Genomic DNA, 14,545 nt, shown 5'->3' with positions numbered 1-14,545 from the left:
GAACATTTCGGTTTCTAGTGGCTGTGTGAAGGATGAATATTGATAAGGTAATGAATGCAGTTGTGGTTAAACAATAGCGTAGCAGCTGTGGGGTGGCGTGGCTCAGTGGCAGAGTAATTGTGCCCCAACCCAGAGGTTGTGGTGTCGATTCTCCGCCCTGATGAACTTGTCTAAGTATCCTTGTATCCAAGATACTGAACCCCACGTTGCTGCGTCACCAGTAGCTGGATGGCCATATGACGGTTAGCAACCTTGTGGCTTAGTGTGGCTAACTCTGACGTGTTCAGTGGTGGGGAGGGGGGTCATGCCAGCGAGTGAAAGCCGGGCCAATGTTTATTCTGTATATCCTGGTAGCCTCTTTTTTTTTCCCTTCTCAGACAAAACTTTTTGTCTCATTTGTTGCTCTGCCATCTTTGCAGAATTGGTGCAAAAGCGTTCGCAGCGACTTCTGTCTTTTTGTATTTATAATGAATGGGGAAAAGTGGAAGTGAGCTATGCCGTAAAGCAGTCAGCACATTTGTAATTATTTTTGTTCTGCCACCCTCCTCAAAGTGAATTAATGCCGGTGAAAGCGATACAGACCCCCTCAAGGTATTTAAGAGGTGTCATTCAACTAGTTGTCAGTCGACGTATTATCAACAATGTTATGAAATTTTTTATAAACCTTTCAACTAGAGTTGTTCCGATCATGTTTTTTTGCTCCCGATCCGATCCCGATCGTTTTAGTTTGAGTATCTGCCGATCCCGATGTTTCCTGATCCGATTGCTTTTTTTTTTTGCTCCCGATTCAATGCCAATCATTCCCGATCATTTTTCCCGATCATATACATTTTGGCAATGCTTTAACAAAAAAATGAATAAAACTTGGACGAATATATACATTCAACATACAGTACATAAGTACTTTATTTGTTTATTATGACAATAAATCCTCAAGATGGCATTTACATTTTTAACATTCTTTCTGTGAGAGGGATCCACAGATAGAAAGACTTGTAATTCTTAAAGGATAAATATGACTTTGTATACTGTGACTAAATATTGCCATCTAGTGTATTTGTTGAGCTTTCAGTAAATGATACTGTAGCCATTTAACTGTTCTGCCCAATTGCATGATGGGAAGTGCAACCATGACTGTGCGTAGTGGCACCAATTGATATATCTTCTCTGCGTTGGGAAGGAACATAGGGTGTTAAGGAAAAGATCAACCAGTACAGTTCTACCACACATTGCTTCCCACGATATTACTAATGGTTGAGAGAGGGATTTTAAGGCTGTAGCCAATTAAAAAGATTTAAAAAGGATTTAATTAAAAAATATATATATATATATATGTATATGTATGTATATTCAAAAAAGGCATGTCCGATATTTTATTGCCGACTCCAATGCCGATCGATCGGGACATCTTTACTTTCAACCCTTTCACGTCTACTAGTCATAAAGTCATTTCAATTAATAGCAGATGAAAATTGCCACACAATTGAAAGTCTAATCGTCAATAGTCCCCTGAGTTACAGTTTTGGACTCTCTGCTCTGGAGCGGCAACCTCATGCCATCCCTTTCCCTCTCCTTTTTCCTCTCTTCATCACTCTTTCCGTCTTTGTAGGCCTTGTGTGCCATCAATACCGAAGTCCGCATGTAACTGGGAAGGAGCCTCAGCCCAGACCGCTAAGCCTAGGCTACCCCACAGTGCTGGGCGCCCCTGGCCAAAGGGAGAGAGCCTCCCCAAGTGTTCTCATGAGAACAAACTCACTGCCAGTCAAAGGATTATCAGCTCAGACCCCGCCTGTGGATTCCGCATTGATGACAGTATACAAAGGGGATGATTATGAATACTTTTGCTAAGTGTAGAGCAGAGTACCACGACATTAAGATGTTTATGCAGTGACAGTCTTGTGATGTGCCTAAAACGGATGGAAACACTCCTATTTTTCAACTAAGAAAAGTATAAGCATTTACAGTACTTGTGTTCATTTTTGAGTGTGCTCGAGCTCCCAGTTGATCTTTCTTTCACATATTTTTAACATCCATAACCCATAAATCACTGCTTTGTCAAACACCACTTTCCTTTCTGATTGATGCTTTCCAGTGTAAATCCTGGCCTTTACTTGATGTGTGTGGGTTCTCCGGTTGGGGTCTGGCCACAGTCATTGTGTGTCAGAATAGAGATTGAAGTTGTGGAAAAGAGGGGAAAAGTGCACAACTAACCCAACCCCCCAAAGAACAATAAAGACGGTGCTGCTTGCTTTTTATGTTTGGCCTCTCGTTTTCCTTGTTATGCCTTATAAACTGTTCACAAACTTCTACTACTTGTTTCGTCAATATTTTCTGCATGGGTATACAGCGGTATACAATTATACATTGCCTGTTATAGAGTGCAATAGACGTCCAATTCATTTTGAGTGGGGTTCATTCGGCTCTCCCAGTCAAAATGAATATAACGTCGAGCAACGTCAATGACACTGAAGCCTGAGCATTCACGGCCAGTCCTCCCAGTTTAAATGAATTGGATGTCTAGCGTAAAAAGTTTTTTTTTTTTATTAATACCGACTTTAAAATATTGAGAAATGTTTTTTTTTTTTTGTTCTTAATTTTGAAAATAGTATTTGCTGCGATTGGCCGGCATCCAGTTCAGGTTGTGCCTCGCCTCTTGCCTTGTGAGGATGAATTTATGAAAATGGTCTTTTTTGTCTTTTTTGTCGTATTTAGTGTAATAATAATCTCATTCAATTGGAGCACTCTTGTCAAATTCTAACATTTTTGTTATTTTGATTGGCTCACGGAATTGTATTCTTTTAAAAACTAGGGTGCAGTGATCCCTCGCTACTTTCCACCCTAGATTTTTTTCAAATTAATAAAATAAAATCAGTATTTTAAAATGCTAAGATAAATGCACGTATACATGTACAAATAATTATATATATATATATATATATATTTATAAATAAGTTTTAAATTTGTAGCGCTTAAAAATCATTTATAAATATACATACAAGGGTCGGGCAGAGCAACTTGCTTTTTTAAAGTTGGTGCCCTGAAGCGATGGTTGCTCTGAGGATGGTAGGGATGGACTTATTTGTGAGGGTGGGACTTAAAGTTTGGTTCTCAACATGCTTTATTTATTTTGTATTTATTTTTCAGGAAACTCAGTGAGCAACATGGAGTGGACGAATTTGGAAAGCGCTTTCGCTGTTAAGGCATTTTTTTCAAGCGGTCGTTCAATCGTGCATTTCAAACGCCCCCCCCCCCCCCCGCCCCCCCAGAGGGGGGCATTGTCCTGGCCGGTAGTCGATTGTTTCATGGGTAAACAACTTCGACAACGGGTGATGTAAAGAAAAACAATCCTGGCCTCCCATGAACAGCAAGGTCACCCCAAAACACGCATCTGCTATTGGGTTGTCTGTCTATTCTGTGAGACAAATCCTCCATGAAGAATTGAAATTGCATCCCTACAAATTAGCTCTGGTGCAGGAACTTAACCCAAGCGATTGTACTGCTAGCTTGAAAAAAATGCCTCAACAGCGAAAGTGCATTCCAACTTCGTCCACTCAATGAAGCACACTGGGGTTCCTGAAAGATAAACACAAAATAAATAACGCTCGTTAAGAACCAAACTTTAACCCCCACCCTCTCAAATAAGTCCATCCCTACCATCCTCATAGCAACCATCGCTTCAGGGCGCCAAATTTAAATAAGCAAGTTGCTCTGCCCCATCCTGTATAATTAAAAAAAAAAATTCAATATTATTATTTTTTTTGTTATGTAAATAAGCTCCGCCTTTAACGGATTTTCACGGGGGGTTGGGGGGATCCTGGGTCCCCATTAACAGCGAAAAATGAGGGGTCACTGTGTATGTATTGTTCCATGATGTAATATCACAACTGTCTCCTCTTTAAATGTTTTTTCTTTAAGGTTTGTTAAATTATGGCTCATATTCAAGTGGATTTTTTTCTAGTTTGGTTTTACAAAACTAAAACCAATCTGTAATTAATCTCGTATATATAGAGCACAGTACTCATATAGATTGTTTTTATGGACCCTGAGTTCATGACAAACTGTTCCAATAAATGTAAATTATATCTAAAACTAAAATTCAAATTTTGGCATGCTGTCCCCACTTTTCACACGTAATCATTTCACATTAACATAGTTATCGTACTAATTTCATTTATCATATTCAACTAACATTTCCAATTTAATGGCTGCTGCGGAGTCTCTTCATGGCATTCCATCTATTGAATTTTTCTCTGTCCATCCCATTAAAAATTTCTCTGCCGTCGTTTCACCCATCATGCTTTGTAATCCTGAGGACCAGATGGTAAGTTGCTCCCGCTTTTTCATTCTATCACGCTTGAATCCATAACATCATTTCTGCGAAATCTGAGCTAATCTTAGTTTAAGTAGATGCATAGTTAAGAACGCATTGAAAATTGGTGCGTATTTCCATTGGATTACATCATGCAGTCATTTTATTTCCTCTCAATCAACCGTTTTTATCTTGCAGGCAAGTGCAAAAAGGCGTCCCACTCCGGTCGCTCTTCCGCTGCCCAATCACCGGACTACCCCTCCCTCCCTATGACTCTCTCCAGCGAGGCCTTCCAGCAAAATGCGAAGAACCAGCGCTCCATATTCCCTAAGAGTTTGTTTAGCAAGTCCTCCTTGAAGGGCTTCAACTTATTGGGGCGTCGCAAAACCCAAAGACGATCCCCTATTCCTGCCAGTCGCAGCTGCGAGGATCTGGACGAACCCTTCCAGCCCGCCGGGTCGTGGAAACGCTCTCACTCCTTGGGAGACCTGCACTGGGAGCAGAGAAAGGATGACAATGAGGAGGTTCAAGTTGTTAAAGAACAACCCAGTGTGGGCACGAGTAGCCCAGTTCGAGTCTTAAGAGAGGAGAGTTCACCAGCTCGTACGCAGACTCCACCTGTGAGTCCAAAACCGAGATTGTACAGACCACCTGTTCCCTCGCAACTGCCCTTGAGACCTCCTTGTCCTACAACCCGAGCCCCAAGTCCTCCAGAGTCCACAGTGACACGGACTCATGCCAAAAAGCCACCGGTACCCCCGCCGGTTCCCGCTAAGAAGTCCAGAGAAAGACTCGCCAACGGGGTCTGCCAATCCCCGCTCTCAGTACCCTCTTCGCCATCTCCCACCCCGTCCCCGACGCACTCGCTCACCCGTTCACACCCGAGCAGTCCCGTGACGCGAAGTGGTACCGGTTCAGCCCCGCCTCTTCCTGCGAAAACGCCGAGCACCCCCAGCAGCCCTCGGAACGCCTCTTCGGCATCGTCCACCGGGGAAGAGGCGGGCGCGTCGGTGACGCCTCCGTGGCTGTCCGACTTGGGGGGCAAGGTTGCTGTGACGAGGAAGGCGTCCCATTCTAAGATGATTCCTGACTTGCTCACCTTGCTGGAACAAAGACTGGAGGCCGAGGGCATCGATCTCACGGAAGAGCCTTACTCTGACAAGGTTAGCAATCTGTCACTATAATGAACCTCCTTTCATAGCGGGGATAAGTTCACATCCAACTTCCTACTAATTTGCCATGTGTCAAGGCCTAAAGTAAATAGGTTGTTACTGTTACATGAATCTTAGATTTTATTCATTTATTACAGGGAAGCTTCATATCTTGGGAACACATACATTTTTCAGTTTATTCGGGGTTTATGTGGGTCATTAAAAAGCATTAAAAGTCATTAAATGGATTTTGTCAAAATTAGGCCTTAAAAAGCATTAAACTAAATATTTAAGGAAATAATAATTTTGCAAACTAGACTGTTAAAGAAACCTTTTTTTTTTTTTTTTTACGTAATAGTTTACCGATATTATTGGGTTTATCGAATAAAATCGACATCGGGTTTCGGCCAATATGCATCGAATATGGTGATATATCGTGATACTTTGTATCCCAAAAGGTTATCGATATGCTCCTGTCAAGAATTGAGATATCGTTTTAAAAAGGTGTCAATTTAAAAAAAAAAAAAAAAAAAAAAGGCGGCCATCGACTGAGCTCACGCCCAATCCATTGAGACTGGGAACGTTCGTTCATTCCAAACAAGAGCATTCACAGTCATTCGGTCCGATTTTCGGCGCATTTACAGGTCATTTCCTGTTGAGTTTGAGGCACTGCCTATTCATTTGGGTGATTCCCAGGTCACTTCCTGTTTTTTTTAACACAAAATAAACAACAAGTGACTCATAAAATACCCCAAAATCAACAGAAGGTAACTGAAAATCAACAGGTAAATGACATTAAATGGCCCAAAATTACTCATTGCCTGGCACTGGCTGCCACTGACGGCCGTAGACATTCAATCCGTTTGAAGTGGGATGGCAGCGAATGAACGAATGCTCATTTGCTGCCACCCTCCCAGTTCAAATGGATTGGATGTCTACTAGTGATAAACTCATTCCAATTCACAGCAGAAGCTAGTTTTTATGTTTATTAGTTTTTCGTAGAATATCCTAGATTGATTTCCTGACCAATGTATCGAAAATTGTTGTATCGCTATATCCTCAGATCATCGTTATCGTGAGCTTTGTATCGCAAATCGTATCGTATCGTGAGGTACCAAGAGGTTCCCACTCCTAGTTTAAATAACATTTGTTTTGCTTCTCCCTGTCTTTAAACACTTCCAAACATTTTCCCAACGCGCCTCGACTCCATGTTTGCCAACCCAAACTAGAATCCGCGTTGGAACTCATTTTATTGACATACCAATTATGTTTATACACCAAACAAAAGGCACGGTCATGTTTTTTCTCACCGCAAGGACGTGTTTTCCCAAGTAATCACGTGCCTTGTGTTTTCATTGGCCAGCACGGTCGCTGCGGCATCCCCCAGCCTCTGATGCAGCGCTACTCTGAAGACCTCCAGCAACCTGTAAAGGAAGTGGCTTCCACCATGGACCAGCTACGAGTCCGAGAGCTTCGCAAACAACACCGCATGGCTGTAAGGACGCCCAACTGCAATTCGAGGTTATGGAAAATCAAACTAGTTGATCTGATGGAGTTTTGCTTGCCCCCCAGATTCCCTCCGGCGGTCTGACGGACATGTGCCGGCGATCGGCGTCTTCGTCGAGCAATGTCGGCACAGTCTCTGACTGGCTGGTGTCCATCGGCCTGCCAATGTACGCTTCGGCGCTGGCGGCGGCCGGCGTGGACTCGCTAAGCGGCGTGGCCTCACTGACAGAGAGTGGCGCCTGGGAAGCGGGCGTACGCGACCGCGGGCACGCCCGACGACTGGTCAGCGAGGCCCAGCTAGCGGCCGCGCGCCGGGACGCGTAAAATTATCGACTGTCTGCACTCGAGTACTTCCTGTTTGCCAAGACGCTTTTCAGCACTCTTTTCTCAAATGTTTACGGCAACTTGGAGTCGATCCCGGATGCTAAAAGAATGCCTTTTTTAAAAAGACAAAAAGTCGCTGTGGGGCCGAGGTGCCCCCTAGTGGTTCAACTAAAGACTGCCTTTACGGAAAATAGCACACCGCCATTTTGTCGAACGGACGCTTCACAAGTTCTTGGCTTGTGAAAAGTCGCTTTTTATCAAGGGTACAAAAGGTTAGTGAAATTTCACACGTTTAACAGTTGGAAATTCAATTCATTCAAAAAGGTCAAATGAATTTCACATCAAAGGACAATAGCGCTCCGTTTTCGAGGTTTTTTACACCGCCAAAGTGATTATCCATTCCTGCGTGGTCATTAACTAGTGCTTGATGACGCATAACATGCACCAATAATTAGCACCTGGGTCCGTTTATCTTTCAGCCATCAGTTTTTTTCTTCTAATTCCTGGAAAATGAGCTTATTTTTGTTATATTTGTGAACAAAAAAGGCTGTTTCCTGACTCCTAAACTCCGAAAACTATCTGTTATCCGAAAACTAGCTGTTATCCGTTGTTCCTATAAGTGTTTAGCACAAGTTTGGAAAGAAATACAATCAGTATTTGTTTTCCTCAAGTTCACATTGCCGTGACTCAAAAGATTAATTTTTTTGCTACTTTATCCGCTGTTGCAGCGTTGTCTTGCTAACCCCCGATGCTAAATACTAATGTTAGCTAGCGCTACAGTTTCAAGGCCTCCAGAGTGGAGTGGAGTCGTACGCATTGTTTTAATTTTGTGGAACATTTGTTGCCAATTTTGGGACTTTCTAGCAAAATCTGGTGACTTCCCAAAGCCTCTTTTTGTTGTCTTTTTGCGGTAAGTTACAATCATTTATTTCCTATTCTACCGTATTGTATTTCTAGCGATGTTTTTTTCGTCAACGATGATAACGAAAATATTTTGTCGACGAACAATTTTTTTTCATGACGACGTGACGATGATAAGCTAAAAATGCATAGGCAGAGTTAAATTTTTGTGGCGGGGGGGCAAAACATGTTGATGACCCTGAAACGCAGTGTTTAAATTTATTTATTTAATATGCTCGGTTAGTAGTTTTTTTTCAGTCGCTCACACCTTTGCGAAACGAATCCCCACCATGTTCAGTTTGAAAATGGCGGCAAGCAAAAGAGGAGAATGCATCCTTTATGACTGAATATTCCAAGCAGGAAAATTTATAATACGGTTAGGTTTTGTGTTGGTTCCCTCCTAGTGTGTTCCTGTGATTGCCCATTGATTTCACCTGTTGTGCCTGCTCCTAGTGTATCCTCCAACCTGCATCCTTCTGTGTCACCTACCTGTTCCTCGTTGTCTTGTCTGTGTGTGTATATAAACTCCCAGTTTCTTTTCGCTCCTTGTTGCTTAATTGTCAATGTCCATGTGCACGTCCGGATCTGTTCTTGTCAGTTTTCTCCAAGCCCTCGTGCTCCCCTCAGTAAGTTTTTGATACCCAGCTTTTTGTTAGTAACCTGAGTTTTGTTTGCTTCGGTGTTTTTGGTATCTCCACAGTATTTGTTGGTACTTTTTGTTTGTTTGTTTTATGCTTGCCTTGATTAAATAATTTTTGCACTGCCGGTTTGCGTCACCTCTTTTCCTGCAATTGGGTCCAAACCAACCCCCCACCGGCATTACTTGACAAATACGTTGAAAATAAACATTATTTGTTTTATCCATTATTTTTTAGGGAAATTCTTAACCAGGCAGCTTAGGACAGCTATGCTTTTGGCCAAGATTGGGGTCCATTGAATATGGTACGCCCAGTGCTGGTTCTGTTGTACAATTAGTCTTTAGTGGGGGAAACTGAAACCCCGCTTACCATTTTAGCGGTGCTCTCCGGCGTTTCATGATCCTCATCTTCAATCTTTGGTTCTCACTCAGTAGTTGTCGCTTTTGAAAGCTTAGGTTGGAAAAAATTACATCATTATCCATCTTACCTCTTCTGTCCTCAGGTAGTTTTGGCTAAGTAAAATGACCGTTTTTAAGGTGCTAGTCACATGATCTTTTCGAAAAATTATTTTGAACCACTATAAAAAAAATGTTAATTTCATTCATTGTTGTTTTATTGCTTTACAACTTTTATTGACAACATTTCACCGGCAAAGTCTTAATTTTATATTCATAAACACTATAGAAAACTCAATTACAATGGAATGACATATTTCCCCGCCCTTAATCTCCGCGTATGTAAAAATGCGGCTAGGGAGACTAGAACATAACAAGACCAATGCCAGTTTTCGTCTTGAAGAGATGACTATGAGAAGAAAATGCCACAGTTTCTGTCATATGTTCACAATGGGTGACATTTTCATATTGTACGTGGAGTACATCAGCTTGCATCGTGGCAGTGTTGGGTCATGTCACTCATGTGAGGTGTGCTGCGCCTCTCCCTCCTCACTGGAGTTTAGGATGTGTCTCAAGCTAGGTTGCACGCCATCTTGCTTGTTTGTAAACATGGTAAGTTTGTTTTCTTATCTTGGCAAGAGAGAATATGCAATGTTGGTTTAGCCTTTAAAGGTCTGCTGAGTGATCATCAGACGCTAAATGTAAGTCATAGTGTTAGCGTAGCATTTGCCTTAGCATTAGCTTCAGAATGGCGTGCGTCCTCTTAAAAACACTTGCCAGTCGAAAGCAGAGCCACTTGGCCTTTCTGGTCAGTAAGTCTAGATGATGTTAAACACTAAGACTGTTTTTAATTTTTTTTTTTTTTTTTTTTTACTTACAGTTCTTGGCTTCTAGGTAGGTTTAATTGAAAATAATGTACTGCTTTTCCTACTGAGTGTGTGTTGTCCTTGTAGACGCTACAATATTTATTTTATTTTTGGACTAAAACTTTTTAATTTTACAGATGAAAAAATTTTGTGTTACATGACTAAAACTGAACGAAATCAGAGATTTTGCCAACTAAAACTAGATGAAGACGAACACATTTTTAAATGACTAAAATATGACAAAGACTCATAAGTATTTTCGTCCAAAAGACTAAGACAAAAATTAAAAGGGCTGGCAAAAACGGCACTGATTTTTGGGCCATTTAATTTAGCAATGTTAAAAAATAAAAATAAAAAGGTTAGAATTAGTCATGTGGCGGTATGAGATTGTCGGTATGATAACCTTATGCCAATATATCATGGTATTGCAATTGCAGCTCTAAAATGTCTTAGTTTGAGATATCTGGGTTTAAAAAAAAAAAAAAAAAAAACTAGGGCTGTCAAACGATTAAAATTTTTAATCAAGTTAATTACAGCTTAAAAATTAATCCTAATTAATCGCAATTAATCGCAATTCAAACCATCTATAAAATATGCCATATTTTTCTGTAAATTATATATAAATTCTGTAAAATAAATTGTTGGAATGGAAAGATAAGACACAAGATGGATATATACATTCAACATACGGTACATAAGGACTGTAGTGGGCATTTCACTCTACCGTCATTTAAATCTGTCTATGCTGTCCTCAATCCGAAGCGTCTACTTTTTCCAAAGCTAGACAGCTAGTGAACGGCGCCTTAATAATTAGACTTCATCCTTTTTCATCTGATTTATTAATAAAATGGCCTCAAACCATTGTCCTCTTTAGACCGTCGTAAAGCTACAAAATAAAAGTGCACAAGCGTTGCATTAGCAACAACGTTAGCTTAGCACGCTATACAGGTTCACTAAACATAAACAAAAAGCGTCTCATACAAAAAATATAACATTTCGCTTACTAACATAATATGTACATTCTTTACAACAACCATACTTACGGACAAATCTTGTCCAAGGATCATATAAGCACATTATCAGCCCGAGACGTCGTGCAGCCATAATGAACTGGCAAGAAAACAATAAACCATGTCGCAAAGCGACCACAAGAGTTCGCTGTTGGACAGTACAAAAAGCCTTGCTGTAAAACTTACCAAAAGGCAGAATACTTTCTGAGCGGGACATGTGCGTTAATTGCGTCAAATATTTTAACGTGATTAATTAAAAAAATTAATTACAGCGCGTTAACGCGATAATTTTGACAGCCCTAAAAAAAACTTTTCAATTGAACAGGATTTTTATTTTTCAAGACATATTGGCAAATTGTAATGTAAGTATGATAAGTTAAATAAAAACAAATCACTCAAGTATTCTAAATAAAAAAATAATAAATGCAGTCCTTTAGGTGAGGCTAATTGAATTATTTTCATAAAAAGCACTCGTATCATGTTTACATTATACGCGCACTCTTTCAACACAATTGCAAGAGAGAGAAAAAACACGTTTCACCACCTCTAGACACACTAAACACACTGGAGCTAACTCTAGTAGCTGGTGGGAAACGCTCATGACTGTTGACAAACCTTTAAATCAAATCAAAATCAAATCAAATTTATTTATATAGCCCTTTACAAAACCCGAAAGGTCCCCAAAGTGCTTTAATTTTGTTTAAAAGCAAAATCATACTGGAGGTATTGCCTCCTCGGCAGCCACCCTCTGCAAACATGTTTTACATATCGGTTGCCCCTGCTCCTCTAAGCCGCGGCCGTCTGTAACTTTTCTGTAGCTGAAGTATTCCCATACAAGCGATTTCGTTTTCTTCGATGGGGGAAAAAGTTCAGGAATTTCACCTTCTCCAGCCATCGTGTAGCACAGCTGGCTCACTGACACTGAGCAACAACCGGTGGGGTAGGGTTGAACCTTGCAGCTGCAAGCGAGGGATTTATCCCTGCATTTTTGGGACATAAAAAAATAGCTAATACCGTAGGGACGGTATGACGGAAAATGTTTGCGGTTTTGAAACGGTGATGTTTTCGTACCACGGTATACTGTACCTTGAAACTGATAATCAACACATGTCTAGTTAGAGACGACTTCTAGGACAGCCAATAGCTACTTTCCTTTCTGGGGAGTTGTCAACACTGCATTTAACTCTAGCGTTATTTTTCACTAGGTTTTTTTTTTTCGAACTGCAGAATAAGAAGCAACAGAAGAAGGTATTCCGGGTCACGACACGTGACTTTCGGAAAACAAATAATAGTCGTAGGATTATTTAATTTCCCCAACTTGTGTTACCAAACTTATAATGGCTACATCAAGGCTCATTTTTTTGTTTGTCTGAAATTGAAAAAAAAAAAATGGCCCAAAGGTAAACGGACCTACATGGCTTTTTTTTCATCCTGTATTTCTGTATTATAGCTTCATTTTGATGGCGTGTCTTCTAAAGGTTCCTGTTGGGTCGATACCAGTCAGCATATCCGACACATTCAAGCACGTTTTTTTTTTTTTAATTGTTTGTGTTTTACTATATTGCCTAAGCCTTACGAGTGAGTAGTGTTGATAATAGAGTAAATGCAAGGCAAGGCCTTTTCTTCCCCGAAAACACAAGTTTTTTTCAATAATGCAGAGTTGATTTGTTATACTGACAAAAACGCGTTGTAAGATCTTAGTAAGAATATCCAAAGAGACACAACTGGTATTACAAATAAAGCAGTATTTTAGAGACAGTGCAACCTCTAAAATCAATCATATTCAGTCGAATTATAATTCATTTATGGTCAAACGTTTACAAAACAGACCCCTGAATATTAATTGTACAGCATTAACGAATACACTTTATCGTTAACAATGTTTTTACATTGACCAACAGCAACTTTGGCGTATTTCAACTGTGACAGGCAATGAAGTAAACATCTTTCAATGCCAGTCATCCATTTGAGTACTTGGGGTACATAAGTTTTGGAGGTTCCTCTGTTTAGAAAAATCTGCTACCAATATGATTTCAACATTTATTTCCAGATTCATAAAAACGTCAGATGGAAAGCAAAAAAAAGAAAAAAATCAGGGATCAAATGAGGGCACACTTTTTTTTCTAAATCTTATTCCAAGTCAAGTGTTGCTCTGGAACACGTGAGACAAGTAAAAAAAAAGATACTGACACTGTAAATGCACTTTAGAGGGTGACTTAATCTAGTTTTTTTTGCGGTGACTCCTTATTGAACAGTGTAAGAAACCTTTTTTCCTAATCACTCCCAAGTTCTTTACGCCATCTTAATTACATATATGAAATGCTATGCAGGACTTGCACATTCTATATATGTAATTAATATTTAAGTTATTTTTTTCCCTATTTTCCTTTCTATACGACTGTAATTAGCTGTACTATACGAATAGCAATACCTTTCTTCCTGCGTGATGCTTCAGCCAGTGAGGAACTGCAGACAATTTGTTTTGTAACATATGTGTACAAATGATTGTTTTATCTGCTTTACATCTACTAAATGATTGTCCATACAGATTTGCTTGTGTATTGAAATAAAAAACTCATGTCCATAGGTATTTGTCATTCACAACTATAATAAGAATAATAAACAATTTCTTGCCATATCCTGCTGTATTGATATGGTTTCAAATGCATTTTTCTTTTTTTCTTTTATAAAGCTTCACTACTTTTGTTAATGTTGGCCACCATTTGGAGTATTTTTATGGGTCTGCTACATTAGTTTGACATGTTTTGAAAAGTTCCAGTTTTTAATATTTGTAAAATATCTTAGGTAGATTAGCATATTATTTTAATAAGTTATATAAACTAACCCTTTCTTGCCAAATGTATCACATTTGATACTTAGAATTTCATGATTTTGAGACTAGTTCAGAATTTTGAAATATCTTTCCTCAACTCATGCATCTGCAGGTTCCGTGAGAAAAAAAAAAAAAAAAAAAACAGGATTTAGCAAGGGTTATAGATTTTACCATGCTTATTACACATATTTTTTCTGTTTTACAAATTTGGAGGGGAAAAAAAGGTTTCATTAAGACCTTATTTTTCAAATTATGTGATTCTCTGACAATTGCTTCATATTGCAGGCATTAAAGGGTTAAATTGCCTCCTAAACGACTTCATCGTAGGCCTGTGGGGGGGGGGGGGGCAAGGGCGTAGGTTTGCATAGGGACGGTAGGGACATAAAATTACCAACTTTTCAGGATGCTCAAATTGTCCCCACCAACCTTTAAGCAATACTGAAGCCCTCATCGCTCCTGATTAGGCATGTTCCGGTATGAGATTTTGACGGTATGATAACCTTAAGCGCAAATACCTCGGTATCACAGTATTGCAGTTATAGCTAAAAATAAATGTAATTTTAGATGTATGGGTTAAAAAAAAAAATCAGTTGAACAAGATTTTTAATATTTC

The 14,545-nt window shown here is 39.8% G+C and overlaps 1 protein-coding gene across 6 annotated transcripts in view; it reads left to right on the top strand.

The window, feature by feature from the left end:
• Positions 1-14,032, top strand: part of sash1a (SAM and SH3 domain containing 1a) — a 423,559-nt gene extending 409,527 nt beyond the window's left edge. For 2 of the 6 annotated variants that reach the window (XM_057822268.1, XM_057822267.1), the window contains exons 19-21: positions 4,508-5,472; positions 6,824-6,955; positions 7,033-14,018. In XM_057822268.1, the coding sequence (XP_057678251.1) occupies positions 4,508-5,472; positions 6,824-6,955; positions 7,033-7,290 (1,355 nt within the window). In that variant the 3' untranslated portion in view covers positions 7,291-14,018. Of the gene's footprint in view, positions 1-4,507; positions 5,473-6,823; positions 6,956-7,032 lie in introns of all 6 variants that reach the window. The other 4 variants (XM_057822264.1, XM_057822266.1, XM_057822265.1 and 1 more) reach the window with 4 other exon arrangements.
• Positions 14,033-14,545: the final 513 nt, after the last annotated feature.

The sequence above is a fragment of the Corythoichthys intestinalis genome, chromosome 19 (assembly GCF_030265065.1).
Source record: "Corythoichthys intestinalis isolate RoL2023-P3 chromosome 19, ASM3026506v1, whole genome shotgun sequence".
In the NCBI taxonomy this organism is placed as follows: Eukaryota; Metazoa; Chordata; class Actinopteri; order Syngnathiformes; family Syngnathidae; genus Corythoichthys; species Corythoichthys intestinalis.
This window is presented reverse-complemented; position numbering and strand designations above follow the sequence as displayed.